We start from the raw sequence: 16,136 nt of genomic DNA on the forward strand, positions 1-16,136 counted from the left end.
TTGTCAATGATGTGTAACCTAAAGATCGCTTGGGTACAATTGGTCATTTGTTTAGTTTCATATTCTCAATTCCAATAGCTCGGCCAACATTATAATATTCTATTATTATAATATTCCCGAACCAGTAGCGCACATTAGATTAGATACCGATCACTTCAGGATTGTGGGCACTATCAAATCTCATTGTAAATCTATGACACTCTTTGGTTGAGAAGGGGTACAAGGAGCTGCTGATGAAAGAGTGATTGCGGGGAGACGAAGGCAAAGTTAGCAAGGGTACCTTCGTAAGCGAGTCTTCTAGTACCTATGTCTACAGCGACGGGTGTTTGGCTAGCTCTATATCCACTTGTTGCTGCGTACCGCCGAGCGGAGCCTTCGGCCCCACATTAAGTTATATCATACGATCGTACCATGCAAATGTTGCGGTTGCTGGGAGGATTCGTTCTGCATCTGAATGTTCGGCGTGGAGGCGCTATTATTGGTATCTATTGAGGTGCATAGTCCAAGCGTGGAACCACCTAGTGTGGAACCGCCGAGTGTCGATCCTCCCAGCCCGGAACCAGGTCCACCGAGAGTGGACGGATTAATACCACCGCTCAGACAAGGTACTCCAATGATGGGTAATGGTTCTTCTGGAGGAGTTACCTGTTATGAGAGTAAATGATCGCCAAAATTTAGAGCATTGCTCAGGTTTTAGACTCTTTAGCGATGGTTTACCTCCAATCCGATGCTTCCGTTCAAAGCAATCTTGATTGGATTCGAGTGATTTGTCGCTTGCATCAGTGTCGCAAAGTGGCTAATACCAATCTCTTCCAACGATGACTTCCGACGTCCCGATGCTCCGATGTTCGGTAGTCCCTGTCGCAGTGAATTGGACCGTCTAAGTAGGATGTCGCTGTCAATCTGTATTTGAGGAACAGAGTGGTGCAATTAAAGTCGGTTGTTTGTTTTTGTTGTTTTATATTCCAACCAGTCTTTAAACAGTTTAAAGAAAACAGTCATTACCCTTAAGGAGTTGCTCCTTCCCCGCATCTGTCCCATTGCATTAGGACTATCTGGAAGAGATAGAGAATTCGATTTTGTTGTGACCAGCGGAGGCGCCCGGGGCGTTACGTAACCTGACATCGGCTGAGGTCCACCGATGGTATTCAGCCCGATGCCGGAACCGCGCCGTGAACCGGCCGTCGCCGCCGTCAGATTGATGTTGGAGCAGAATGATATATTTGATTTTCGGCGCGAGTTGTGCCGCTCAAAAGTTTTCTGGGCCGAGAAGGGAGAGGGTCGCACCAGGTAACTGGAAAGGTAGATGAAGAAGGAAGCTAAAGACTTTTAGAAAATTCGAAAAAGTTTTTGCACTTACATGATATCGCCCTCCTCTAGCTTTAGATCGCACGATGGGTTGATGATAACGTAGGACAAGTGGTTACGCTTTTCACTAACGTCGTCATAATCGATGCTAGGGAGATTGAGTGACTCCATCCGACTGCGCACCAGATTTGCGATCTCGGCCCGTTCGATCTGTTGCACATGATTATCGCGCGCCTCGTCTGCCATATTTATTGAGTACTGCAACATGCAAGACAGTATCGAAGGTGGGGACAGATACGAAGACAGGGACAACGAAGGACGACGAGCGCATGGTATGGTAACGAATAGACAGAAAAGGAGGAGAAAAAAGAAAGAGCAATGCAAATCCAAATTAGAACCACTCTAAAGATCGTCGTACAGGTGGCCATGTACTGCCCCTGTCTTCCTCTCATAGTTGATTTGGCGCGCGGGCACTTGAGCGAAGGTGTATGTTGGAATTAGTGACAAGGATATTATGTTGCCATGGTTCCCACAGCCTAGGAACTGAATCCGAAAGCGTTGCGCCCCATTAAAATACATCCTATATAAACACGCAGCAAAAACAAATACACGCACGTACACCAACAAAACGCATAAATAACACACAAACAACACAAAACAAATCATATGAAAACAGAAAGGATGGTGAGTTGTAGTAAACAGTGGTAATTGGTGGTGGGAGAAATATCAAACGGTGAGGTAGTGCCGTTATTATTCCGGCAGAGCATTACTTTTTGGGGGCTCATATACAGATATGTACAGCAGGAGCGTATCTGTTTGAAGGTTTTTTGGCATATTGGATACTACCGTGGACATTTGCACATTGAAGGCGCTCTGACGTCTCTGTTTTTTGGTGCTGTGTTTGGAAATTTGGTAAGTTAACAAGTGCACAGAGCAGTACACAAACACTTGAACAGAAGGAACTTGTTGTACAGCATTAGTTAAGTAAAGTAGTGTACATTTTTTGGTACTCTCCTGACAATCGTAGGGAGAGTATCGTAGGGGTAAGTGATTTAGATTGTCATTTACACATATTGTTTGAATAATTAGGGCAACAATTTTCTGAAATAATATTATATAAGGAACGCATGTACATTTATGTCCAGCTTAATGTAATCTGAAATGCATCTGAATTTTGAGACCACAAAATTTGGATCTGCTATAATTTTACAGCCGACCGTAGGTACTGCTATAGGAACTGTTAAAAGCGTCTGTTCGTGTCGCATGGTGCAATGCAATATAGGTAATGCACTTATCATCGTCTGGAAAAGTGGTTTCATATATTTAACACTTAGTACGGCCTATCGGAATATTTTGTGCGGTTGACCACTGCTTTAAAAAGCCGTACCTTCATGAAGTTTGCTGTTAAAGACAGAAAACTGAAGTACTTACCTGTATGGTGTCTCAGGTACTTAGGAGAGCTTCTATATTCATCTATGTTAATCGTAATGCAGTGTATATGTGTATTATTCGTAAACGCAACTTTGTAAAGTATATATGTGTGTTTTCAGTGTTGTAAACGCAAATAAAGGCAAGTGCCCATGCTGCCTGACTACAGGTGACTCCTTTGGACACGTAGCTGGAGCTCTTTTTATGACTTTGGTACCTTCTAAGCGACACCCAAGTGTTGGTTCAATCGAACAAGTCTTGGTATACTTATAAACTGACACCCGGGGATAGTACCACAGTGTATATGCCAAGAAAGTCTCCAAGCGGTAGTGTGCGAAAAGGAAGTTAAGAAAAACTCACTTATATGTGACCTATAAGTCTAACTGAATAGGGGAGGAAGGATAACAGAACGAAATGTTCTAAGAAAGAGAGATTTGAATGCGTTTGTTCAAGAGATGGTGAAACTAAACCACTAGAAATAAGTATCACACTAGCTGGCTTGGTGTACATGTGCTATTTTTAATGTGATTTAAATATATCAAACGTGTAAAAGACAATTACATTTTTTTCAAAATTGTGCCTGGTGAAGGTGTCGTTGGAGTGGATGTTGTATAAGTTTTAAAGTCATAAGTTGCATAAGTTATTTAAAAGGTTGGTAAATTTGGAAAAAGAAAGAAGAATAACATTCTAAATGACAGGTTTGTAATATATCTTTAGAAGAGAATTGTTGTCATGCGACTCGCGAACATAACTCGCATGACATTAAATCTTTTCTTAACAAGGCTGTCACCTGAGAGAATATATGACAATTAGTAAAACGGTGACAGAAAACAGGTGAAGAGGTGTTTAAATCTGGCTTCTAAGCCTAATAATCTAAGAAAACTACAGATACTAGACTTAAATAACTAACTAGGAGCCATAAGGAGGTGAAATAGTGTGCAGCATTATAGAAAAATAGTGAATATTTTAGTACGTGAAGCCGTGTAGTTGTGAGTTGTGTAGAGGGAGAGTGAGAGAAAGATAAAAACGAAGAGACAATGAAGAGTTCAGAACTTACGTTCGATCCTTTACGGGCGGTGCATCCACCCAGACAGGACGATGACTTGCGGATTACAGACGGCGGCGGCCGGTACGTTATACCCCTGAGGTTCGCTTCCGCAACACCCTTGATCGGTACACCACTGGCCGATGTACTACTAGCGGTGGCGGTAGTTGTAACCACTTCCTCTTCATACTACTCGGTTTATTCGAACATGATTTTTGTATTTCCAATTCATTACAGCATGCGCGAGTTTCACAAGCACGAGCAGTAGAGGTAGTGGTAGCAGTAATAGTAGTAGTAGTTGTATTGGTGGTGATAATAGTAGTAGTAGTAGTAGTAGTAGTAGTAGTAACAGTAGCAGTAGTAGGTGGATTATCAATCAGATGCCAAATCGAATGAGAAAACAAATTAGTTCCACACAAGCCAGCTGGCCGATGCAAGCCGAAATGTGAGAGGTAACGAACAGAAAAACCCAAAACTAAACACGACGTGACATTAACGTAAGTACATGTAAAGTTCGGTACGAATAAGGATGATAACAACAAAGGGTATCATTTTGAATTTGGTTTTACAAAGAAGTGAAAGAGAATAATATTTTAGCGTAACGTTTTTGACCACTTGACGACGCTTTGGGACCGCCAAACATCACATCGATGGGAAGGACAGAGTTTGTACAAAACACCACATAGAGTATACAACTCCAAAGGAGTTCAATTGTCTATTCGAAGCTGGGTTAAAATTTAGTGTAACTATAAGTGTGGTTGATCGTTTCACTGTACACCTTGTGAGAAAGATGAAACCACATACAGTTTAAACGACAATGAGCCCAATTCCTCGGATAGTGAATTGAGCGCCAAAGATCTCAGTACGGTAGAAAAATGTCTCTAGAGGTAACAACTATTACCGTGGGATGTTTTAAAGCGAAACTCAAAAAAAAAACTGAGTAAACGTGATCAGCTTTTGGATCAGAAATTTCACTATCTCAAAACAAAAAAGCAAACTAGCGAAAGCTTCCTAGGCTACTACAAATGTTGCTAATGAGTTGAGTGTAAGCTTACTTTACTAAAATTAATGACAAACAGGGTATTGAATATCGTTTAAAAACATAAGGTGATAATGTAAAGGAAAAAGGAATAACCGTAGTAATTTTATTGATTCACAACTAATACCAAACGAAATTTACACGAAAAGGTGTTTTTAACGATTGCCAGAAGGAGGAGATGAAGAACACGGAAAATCGACAATTCATCTGGCAAGCTTGATCTAGTAAAATTCTGGCCCTTCTCATGCAAAACTTGTAAAGGTGCGAAGAACAAAAATGAATAATATCTGGACACGGAATGATATACGCGTATATCGTTTATTTAGGTCCTTCCTGTTCATTTTGGGATGTTGGGTAAGAAATTACGATATGATCATACAGTTATTTCGGGCATGGTAACTAATTGGTGTACAGTTTAAAGAACAGTTTCACATTCAAATAAGAAAGCACTAAAATTGTTGATTACCAATATCAAATTCCAAACTAAATCACACTCAACATGTCATAAAACAAGACTTAAAATTGCCAAAAAGATCAAACGAACTACTTGGGAGAGTGACTGAAGCCTTACAAAACGATTACTTGTACAGTTATTACGGTCATTTTATTTCAAATACTCATTTGAAATGGTATAGAAACTGGGAAAGTAAAACTCAAAGCGGAAACAATGTTAACTAATTAACTCACTGTGTGCGTGTGCGATCAAATAATTCGTCCAGATTTTTTAAGAGGTACGCTTTTGCTTTCATCTGCTGTGTGATTTTATTGTTTATATTATCTATTTAGAAGCTATGATTATTATGACATTGAAATTAGCAGAAAGAATTCGATGTATATGTATTTACTATCGATAGTATATATTTAAAAAACCGAATAAACGACAGGTAACAGGGATATTCAACAGTGTTAGAATCTAACAAAGGAACAAGTGGGAAGTAACAGATAAGTAGCAGTCCAAAGAAAATTTAAAAATGAAAAAATATATAGACGTAATATATAGACGTCATAGACGAAATAGACGAAAGAAATAGCATAATATTGAAAAAAAGATATAGGATTAGAATGAGAAGTTTTAGTGCAAAATAATTATCATAAGAAGAAAAAAATAAATAGTAAAACAATAGATTTTTTTGACGGAAAATTTATTTGCAAACCAACTATAATAATATAAGCCAAATACGCGAGGTAAGAAATTTCAAATTTGTTACAAACATTAGAAAAGTTGCAAAAGGCGACTATAGAAATATCTAAATTGGAGCGATGGTAAGACAGAAGTATAAAAAGAATACTAACAAACAATAAAAAACAGCAAGGCAAGACAAGAGAGTGTATGATTATTAGATATTCACTTTAACTTAAAATTATCATAAACGTAGACATTAGAACAACAACATGTTAATACCAAACAAAGGAAGTCAATGGCAACAATTGAAAGGAAGTAGAGTAACAAGAAAACATGTTTATGTTAATTCTACTAACTTTTGATAGGTTCGTATCATTGCTTTCTTGGTAAAGTCCTCGCTAGGCAGTGATAGTAGCCATATTTGTTTGTGCACCGAGTACGAAGCCGCGCGGAAATATGATGGGGGCGTTTATATTTGTTTGATTTTTGGTATTAAAGCGATTTTATTGGTGAAAAACAAAAAAACAAACAATGAAAAGAAGAAAAGAATAGAAAAAATCAAATTGGACACTCCTTCGTTTTGTTGTGGAAGCGTTTTGAACGCATCCACGGATGGTCACGGAAACATTAATGTTTGCAAGTCACTGATGCCGATGGCGCGGTTTTGATACATCTGCGATTATCTCACTAGACACCGATGACGATGTTAATGAAAATCAAACCTTTTTTCCAGAATTTTGTAAAACGGTGATGAGAGGGTTTCATATCGTGGAAGAAATGCACCAAAAAAAAAAAACAGTATATCGCTCAAAAAAAAAATGGTCGCCAATTGCTCTTAGGTTTATTCTAACCGTTCGACGTATTGGATTGGGCATAAGCTATTTTAAAAAACTTATTAATAGAGACGATTGTAGAAAATACTATAGAGAAGATAAAGGATATAGTAGTATAAGATAGTGAGACAAAGAGAAAACCAACCAAGACATAGAGTAAAGTGAAGTGAAAGAGAGAAGCAGAGAGTCGAAGTAACACTTGGGAGAAAGAGTGGAAACCGAACAAAATAAACTATTCCTTTAATCCAGGTGTTTGATGTAAGAAAAAGGATAACGTAGGACATAGAAATATGGAAGCTTATGAACAGAGCAGGTGGAAACCGAATGATTAACTGATAAAACTGATAACACATCAACAGTAAGGAAAACAAAATACAGATGAACGTAACAAACAAACGATAGCGAAAGATTTAGTGAATGGCAATCATAATTCTGGAAAATATTGTTCACTTATTTTTCTTTGTTTTTTGTTTTGTTGCAGTTGTTTTAAATTTGTTTAAATGTTGAATTGCTTTTGCGAGATTTAGCTCTGTTTATGCGTTGGTTTTTAATGTTTGGACTCACCGATGGTCGCAACCGCACACAATGTTTAAAGGTCCCGAAAGATCCAAACGGACGCCATTTTTCGGCGACTGGCGAATTACTCACATGTGATGCATCCGCATTGGACGTGTCCTGGGTACGGTAGATACCAATCGGAATTTCGCACGTGGTGGAGCAAAGCTTCTGATACAGCCGGCCGTATGTACGTATCCACATGTCATCTTTCGTGATCTTCATCTGCAACAAGTGATGACATAAAAGGCAAAAAAATAGATGTGGTAGTGAATGATGTAGATGATATATTCATCATCGTATAGGGGAATGAATCGAAGTAGCATTAGGCTGTTATCGTCGTTTTATTGATTGGAACAGGCAAGGGTGAGTCTATCAGTCAACTGTCGTATGTCGTTTGATCTCGGACCGGCCAGTTCACCGTAATTGAGTAAAGCAGCTCTTATATCTTATATTTTAATTGAGTAAAGTAGCTAGTATCTGTGCTGCATGGGTTCATTTAATGGCTTGATAAGTGGACCTAATGACTACTCGGTTCGCTTACCGAAGTGAGGAACCCACTGCCCGGTGCTTGATCGATGCCGAGCAACAGTCGCACAAATGTAATCACATAGTCCTTCACGAATGCTTGATAAAGCAGTGTGTCCAACATTGAAGCACTGAAAACGTTGCCGGCCGCAAATGGTAACCGAAACATATATGATATGTGAGAGCCTCGCTCCTTCTCTCGCTGTACGTCCCCGCACGGTTCGGAGTCATAAAGGATGCAAAGAGAAGATTCGTTAGTAACACTGTTCAGATAATGGGAGTAAATAAAGATAGGCTCATCCAGGATTGCCCGTGCAGTACCTTCTCCATTTTACTGAGATGCAGTGCGTATTTGTCGTGAGCGCGGAACTGCATGAACCTCATATTTGAGCTTTGGGACAGTTCGGTGATGCTACGAATGCTTGGAAAAAATCTACCAAAAGCGAATAGTAGTATACAAAATGCAAGAGAAATAGAAAGCGAGAAAAAGAGAGAGATAAAGATAGAGAGAGAAAGAGAGAGAGAGAGAGAAAAAAAGAGAAAGAAAAGGGGAGCAAGAAAATGCAATTAATTTTGTCATCTGAATTATACGACACCTGAAGGTTGACAATCATTGTCATAAGACAGTCACATACTTAAACATAGTCTGCACAGCAACGATGGTATTACAGTCAGCTAGTGTATCTTCTTCGGCTGAATTTGATAGCTCCTTGTTCACGACAACAACATTCTCCGCCAAAGTAATACCAGCCCGAAGTAGATCGTCTAGGCAGTCGATTGAGCCCAGCATCCAATACACCTGGAAAGTGAGTAAATAATGTGTATAAAATGTTGGCACAATCTAGCAGATACATTTTTTTACCAGTGGGAAATAGGAGATAGCATCTAAAAAGGCAATGTCGGGTCGTCGTTCCAGCAATAGGATGATCGGATTGAGCGACGTTTTCGAACGAAAGTGAGCTCTCAACGGAATAATGAAGTTGTAGATGCCATTGGATGCATAATCGGCAGCTAGAATTATGGTTTTATTTTGCCATTGGTATTCCTTTGCGTTTCTATAGCTACAATGTTCGCAGACCTGTGGGAATGAACCATAACTTGTAATGTTTTATGTGAACCAATAACCCACACTTACTTGAGCAAGTTGTAGGCAGCAGAGAGGTTTCTTTTCCTTGAGTAGAAAACACAAAGTTGGACTTACGCCAATGAAGGGTGAAACCGGTGGAAACCCTTTCACGATCCTACAAAAAGTACAAAAATCTCCGTTTAAGATCGAATGATAGTGGCACATTATCATGATAAGAGCATCTAGGAAACCACGTTGTCCCAGCGTCGCTGAATGGCGTGTAAATGAAACTTTCGATTGATACGATTGATCCGATAGAATGCTAATGGTTTAGTCAACTTCCTGATCCAATCTCATAACAATAATAGGCGCAGTGAAGCCAATATCGTTAAAATAAATGAATTGCTTAGGAACGCCCTATCGTGAATGAATATATGAGACAGGCGCGCGAAACTTCTAACACACGCTCTACACATACATTACATATCAATGATGCGAAGATTTTAGTACAAGCAAACGTGGCAACTAACCGAAATAGCATCTACGCAGATGACAAAGGATATTGAAAGAACGAGTGAATTTAGGCCTATTGTTACACGAAATGCATACTTCAAGTATGCTAACTGCGCAACACAAATTTATTTATTTTATTATTCTGTTACATGTTATTAAGTTCCTTTAAACAGAAATGCCATTCGAAGTAGCCAGAAAGACACAACTATAACACATGGCAATATTATGAGAAGTCTAGTGAAGTGAAAAAGCCGTTCAAATACTATGAAAGGTAAAAGATTGAAATAATTGAAAATTTGTTCATCTGAACGTAGCGTAATTCGACTGCTGGGCAGTAATTCTAACACCATTCCGCTTCTATTTCATGCAGCAGGATCATTGATTCGATAGAGTGTCTTCATCAACTCATCGCAACTCATCTTGCTAGTTGCTGATGATTCTCAGTTTATGACGGCATTATTATTGAAGGTTTTTTTTTTTTTTTTTTTTTTTATATTATATTTTTTTTACAGATATTAACTCTGAAATAAACACGAGTTAAATTTTGAACAATAGCAAAATATGAACAAATTGCAACAATGCATTTAATTGAAATGCAACATCATAATTGCGAACAAGAAATAATACATCCAAAACGGTAAATGGACAAAAACATCGCGCGGTAATTCTTGCTGCAGCTCATGACGTGTTCGTGTTGCGATCCGTGAATGAGTATTAATGATTATCAGATCGTTTTTATCATTTCCTTTCTGGTTTTAATTCAGCCTGCACTGCATTTGATGAGATGGTTGTTTCGCGAATACTGCGCAATTACGATAGTGACTAGACACATTGTTTCTTTGCAGATGTACTTTTGAAGATTCACTATAACGAGCACATTAGCGTTATTAAATATGACATACTAGTGCAAAACTAGAAAAGGAATTAAGAAATTCATGAATACATGAATTTTGACTAATGTACCGTAAAATATAACGACCATAGCTCTGAGCATCGTTATTGCGTAAAACTGGTCTTTAGGAAAAAGGCTTCCACTCGCTAAATGCCATCTAATGCCTCTAAATTTATGGCTCCGTAGAGAAGGACTTAGAGGCGCTTAAACACAGCACACCGACACAGCACACGCACGCTTTGTCTCTAGTCTTCCATACGAACGTATATCTGAGACTTCTCATTTGGCAACAGGAACTTCAGCTCGATTCGATCATTGCTCGTAGTCACAGAAAAAGTATTACACATGAATGAATTTCTGTTCATAGATCGATTAGTCACAGAGCGTCACAATTTTAAGCATGAGGACTGCTCGTCCGACACGCCCTTCGTAATTTCGTTCCAAAATCGCATGGCAGTTTCGCGTCGCATCGGTTGCCCGGAGCATGTTTGATATCGACAAATTTCTACAATGAACAACGACTGGTTCTAGAAAACCACAGCACAATAATACTGACAGTTGTTAAATAACGAACGCATGCATTTTAGCGACTGAGAAGAGCACCAGCACTACATAGTAGAATTACAAATGACAAAGCTGAGCTTCTTGATTTCATGTAGCTGAACTTGAAAAAGTTTGTAATACGGTGTATAAAAATACTTAAATCAAATCAGTAAATAACTATGATAGATGTAAGGATTGTAAACTATAAAATGAAAGGCGCTATGAAAGGTTTAGAAAAGGAGAAAGCAGAACAACGAGTAGCAGCAAAAGCACCACACAGATCGTTCCTAAAAAGCCCTGGAAGCGGTTAATTTCTGTAGCAGCAAAAGCACCATATAGATCGTTCCTAAAAAGCCCTGGAAGCGATTAATTTCTGAACGATTGAAACGAACTGGAGCGTTAAGAAAAGAAAAAAAACAAGAATAACACTTACCGGGAACAGTCTGTTTGCCATGCAGGGGGTGTGTGAGTTGAATCTTTGGTATCGGATGTTGAACTACAACATTTCGATTCGCCGGATGAGCTCAGAACGAGCGAAACCGTTTGCAGGAGCGAAAGATCTGCACTTCCGCAACTAAAGTGTGCGCGTGTTTTTGTACGTAGGTTGGTGGTGTATCGGTGGGAGAAGTGAGGAAGAAGGGATGAGGATAAGACAATACGAGAGACGTGCGTGTGCATCGGCGCATGAGTATGAGATTGTGTGAAGGTGTATGTTTGAGTGTGTTGTATATGCGTTCAAGAAGGAATATTGTTTAGATTACATCGAAATCGAAACCATAGCAATGAGTTTGACAATATGATGATGTTCGGGTTTAGTGTTTGTGTTTTGTTTTGCAAGGTTCCATGGAATTCCATCCAAGGTGGAGGAATGTAACATACGTTATGTATTTTATAATTTGCACAAATTTTTTTTTGAAAAAGTCTCAGTAAATTTTTAGTTTGTTCATTCGTGCAGTGATTGAAAAACGGTGTGAGAGAAAGAAAGAAAGAGAGGGAGTGAAAGAGAGATAAAGAGAGAGAGAGAGAGGAAGAGAGAGAGAGAGAGAAAGAGAGAAAGAGAGAGAGACGTGCAGATAAAAATGTGGAAAAATAGAAAGAATGTTCAGGCAATTATAAAGAAATGTTTAAATGTATGTGATGAGCATAAAAACAAAAAAAACATTAAACAAAGTTAAACAGAAATGTGTACTAAAAAAATTATATTTGCTTAAACAAAAGAAAAGTAAGAAATGAACCTAGCAAACATGCCCATATTGACTTTTATTATATTTCTTTGAGAACGGCCGTGCCGTATATCTGTTTAGTTTTTTAAAGGAGCTTTTATTAAAAGGACGAGTGAAATATGTGCTAGTGCTTATAGTTAATTAAAATAACCTTCTACTGCATGGGGTAGCATCCTAATAAATCATGCCTGCCATTTCTGACTTACTAGACTTATTTTATCACATAGCGAGATAGTCAGTCCTTGCTAGGAGGGAACACAGGTCCTAGTAAGGAATAGTGATCTGCACAATTATTCAGAATGAATGAATGATTTAAATCTTTCTAGGGAGTGAGTTAATTCAAATTATCAAGACGAGAATTTATAACTCTTTGTGATTTGACTCATTAGTAAATAATTAAATCATTCAAAATAATTAAGATTAAACTTTTCACGGTGACCTTCGACTCACGGTTTAAATCGTGAGTTAACTTGTGTGAGTTAAATCGCAATTTAATTTTTCACAGCGACCTTATGGCCGTATTACACGATAGTTTTTTGGTTGGTTATTTTCTGTCAAATCGCGTTTGACAGATTTTAGCCAATCCGAAAAAAGACATTCGACATGACCAATTCTTCTTTGCCATCGAATGTTTTTTTTTCTGTCAAAGTTAAAATTGTGTGTAAACATCCACTGTTTGGTGTAAGAATCATCGTCGTCCTCAGGCCGATCATTTCAACAGCGGTGTTTCGTTCAATTTGATGTGAATAAATCATGCTTTTTGTTTTAGAAATAAATTAATGACAGAAAAAAAACCTGTGGGCCAGGCTCATTGTATTACACGGTCCAAGTGGAACTTTGCGTCAAAGTGGGGATTTTGACAGAAATTAACCAGCCAAAAAGCCTCTTGAAGTGGGTTAACTCTTGTAGGACCCCACTTCGGCCTTGAACTTACGATTCTAAACTAAATTGCAAGTTAATTCCAACAAGAGTTTTAAATCGTGAGCTAAAAATCACCGTGAAGAATTAAATCGCGGGTTAGTTCACGATTTAAATCATGGGATGAAGGCCCCAGCAGCACGAAATTATTGAAATCTTCAAGAGTTAGTTTAGGAGTTAAATCTTCATTTGAACTCTTTGAGTCGGTTTAAATCCTTCAATAGAATTAAATTTCACATGCCTAGTCAGGACCGTTTACATTTCTCAGAGTTTATTTAATCTTTTCAAAGTGATTCTATTATGCTAAAGTAGGATAGTATGTGAGGAAAAGTACTGTTACTCACTAACATGCGATGTTTTAATCTACATTGGTGTATCGATTTCATCAATGTGCAGTTGTTCATTAAATCGATCAAAAGAATAAAATTGTATGAAGCAAAAGGAATTATTAAATCTCAAGTTTGTATCTATCAGTCAAAGAGTTCTATTTACAGTAAGTTCGAGTAAATGCGGTAACTTTATAGCCATTTATGGATTTTATTACAAGTAGAACAAAACTATAAATATAATTCGAATCCTTTTCACTTTCTGGATTTTATATAAAACTATATTTTATTGTGTACAAAGTTATCTCGACAAAATCTTCCGTCATGTCGGAAAGCTAAACAAATGTCTGAATTTAGAAAACTTTACACAAAATTTATTCCGACTTGCAAAGGTCAAAAGTTTCCACAATTACCTAATTAATACCCCAGTTAAACTTGAAATTATTCTAGAAACTGAATCCTTCTAACACCTTTGCTGGAATAAAAAAAAAACTATTCTATTGATTGTTTTAAACCCCTTTCCTGGGAGTTCATGTTTGAAGCAGATAAAAACTGTCAGATGGAATAAAATTGTTGAACAAACTTGAAGAGTGACGATAGACTGTTAAAGCTTAGATACGCCGTAATATTATTACGCATGTATGTCTGCGAGTAATTTGTACGAATGGATAGAACAAATCGTACGGGAGTTCGTACTTCACGTTCATTTTGTAGATGGATGGGATAATGGGACGATTGGCGATTGGCCAATGGAACGATTTGGCGGACCGATAAGATGTGTTATTTATAGTTTTATGGGAGCGGAGAGATAGCACTGACCAACAACTAATTCAAAGCAAAAAAGCGGGTTCCATGCTTGCACAGTTTATGCAGGCCCGTATCTATCTGCTACAGTACACCGCTTTTGGAAGTGCAACTGACAGATGGATGTTCGTTTCCTTTCGATCGATGTTTCGCATCGCATCGGAATGGAGCATTTTACTCCCAGCTCTCCAAGAGATTAGAGAGTTCTGTTTCATGCTGATAAAATCTTTCTGCCCGATTTTCTGACCCATGGGTGAACGGAAGAGAGAGTCACCATTTGGACGTAAAATCGTGTTATAGTCAAGTAGTTGGAAAATGTCACTTACGGACAAATACTAGTTCTTCCCCTGCTGAAGTGACCATCCCATATACAGCGACTTTCCAGTGTTGCATGACGGGTGTAATACTTACGCAATTTTCTCCGATGGTGATCGCCAGGGCACGTCATCGTCGATTTCGTCGTCACTCTCGTTGTCCTCCCCGTCGATTCCGTCCTCGCCGGAGATACTAAACGATGACGATGTGAACATGTCCGGCACTGGTAGAATCGATGGTCTTCGACTGCCTATAGATGTGTGTCCAGCGAGGAAAGAAGGGTTAAATTGTAATGACAAAGAAGTAATGAATGAAATGGAAATTCATGCGTGTACCTCTTCGTTGATTGAGGATATCTGGACTGAGCAGATTTGGATTGTTGCCGCTAGGTATCTCGAGATGGTTTGCAGATGAAATAGTTGGAGGTCCTAACGTTGATTGGGTTGTCGTGGTCGTAGTTGCGGTGGTGGTTTGAGTATTCCCAGCGAAGGGGGCGACCACACTTTCTTTGAGATTGGGCTTGGAATCCGATATAGTGATAGTGCTGGTGACAGCTGTAGTACCTGCCACCGCATTGCTTCCGCCAGTAGTAACACTTTCCGTGTAGGTCGTTGCTGCAACGGTAGTTGTGCAAAAGGTCGTGAAACGTTCTTATCGCTGGTTCGGTACTAATTTAAACGCATCTAAAATAATCTAAATGAGCATCAATTGGATGGGTGAATGGATGAATCGATAGATGGTACGCAAGGAGTTTTTAAAATTAGATATTAAAACGGGAAGGATATCAAATAATTGAATGAGAATAAACATTTCTACTACAGTATTATATCAACACACTTCAAGTAAAGTGTGTTGTGCTGGCAAATTGGACTATAAGCTACATACATTCGGCTACAAACGAAAGTAAATGACAATGACCAACAATCATATCTGCAAAAAGAGTCACTTAGTCAAGGTCAAGACGACAAATAAAATAAAAATTATAAATATGATGGATGGATGATATCCCTTATAAATGTGTACTGTGTTGATTAAAAGATATTTTGTATCGTTTTATTTTTTTTTATAAATTGAATTATTGATTAAAATACCGGAAAATATAGCTACTGATGAAACCGGCAAAGGTTCAGTACTACCTTAAAACTTATGCAAAAATGCACCGACGGACCGACTGAAAATTGAATTGATTTATCGAAATAAAAATAACGAAAAAAAGAAATAATCCAATATGATAAGGACGATTGGAAAAACGGCAATCAATAATCAACTTGGGAAGAATATCTACGTACGAATGTGGGTTAACGTAACACACATACATGCAGATAAATTGAATCCAAACATGTACGGGTACGTGTGTATAATAGAGAGCGCAGGTTTGTGCAGTAGCAATTCGCTAATTGAAAAGCATAAATAATTTTAATGTTTAAACATGAACACACGTATGAAAATCGATTGTTAATGATTGAACACCTGGTGACATACATAAAAAATACTTTGCTAGAAATGAGGCTCTATAAATATTAATTTAACGATTAATATCTTTCAATTGTTTTGTTGTATAATGCAGTTTGTTCAGGATAAAGTTGCCGCTAGGTATCTCGAGATAGCTTCGGGGCGGAACGGCGAAATATTAGTGCGGTAGTAGGAATTTAATTTACGTTAGAGCAAATCAGAATC

The 16,136-nt window shown here is 38.2% G+C and overlaps 1 protein-coding gene across 1 annotated transcript in view; it reads right to left on the reverse strand.

Moving 5' to 3' along the window:
* Positions 1–396: 396 nt before the first annotated feature.
* LOC128714716 (potassium channel subfamily T member 2) overlaps positions 397–16,136 on the reverse strand; it is a 43,193-nt gene continuing 27,453 nt past the window's right edge. The window contains exons 15-29 of the mRNA XM_053809596.1: positions 14,795–15,073; positions 14,556–14,709; positions 11,307–11,447; positions 8,995–9,100; positions 8,722–8,937; positions 8,495–8,658; positions 8,181–8,292; positions 7,876–8,061; positions 7,341–7,556; positions 6,300–6,341; positions 3,794–3,970; positions 1,361–1,566; positions 1,006–1,294; positions 718–903; positions 397–645 (exon numbers count right to left, since the gene is read on the reverse strand). Of these exons, the coding sequence (XP_053665571.1) occupies positions 397–645; positions 718–903; positions 1,006–1,294; positions 1,361–1,566; positions 3,794–3,970; positions 6,300–6,341; positions 7,341–7,556; positions 7,876–8,061; positions 8,181–8,292; positions 8,495–8,658; positions 8,722–8,937; positions 8,995–9,100; positions 11,307–11,447; positions 14,556–14,709; positions 14,795–15,073 (2,723 nt within the window). The remainder of the gene's footprint in view (positions 646–717; positions 904–1,005; positions 1,295–1,360; positions 1,567–3,793; positions 3,971–6,299; positions 6,342–7,340; positions 7,557–7,875; positions 8,062–8,180; positions 8,293–8,494; positions 8,659–8,721; positions 8,938–8,994; positions 9,101–11,306; positions 11,448–14,555; positions 14,710–14,794; positions 15,074–16,136) is intronic.

The sequence above is a fragment of the Anopheles marshallii genome, chromosome 3, assembly GCF_943734725.1.
Source record: "Anopheles marshallii chromosome 3, idAnoMarsDA_429_01, whole genome shotgun sequence".
NCBI lineage: Eukaryota > Metazoa > Arthropoda > Insecta > Diptera > Culicidae > Anopheles > Anopheles marshallii.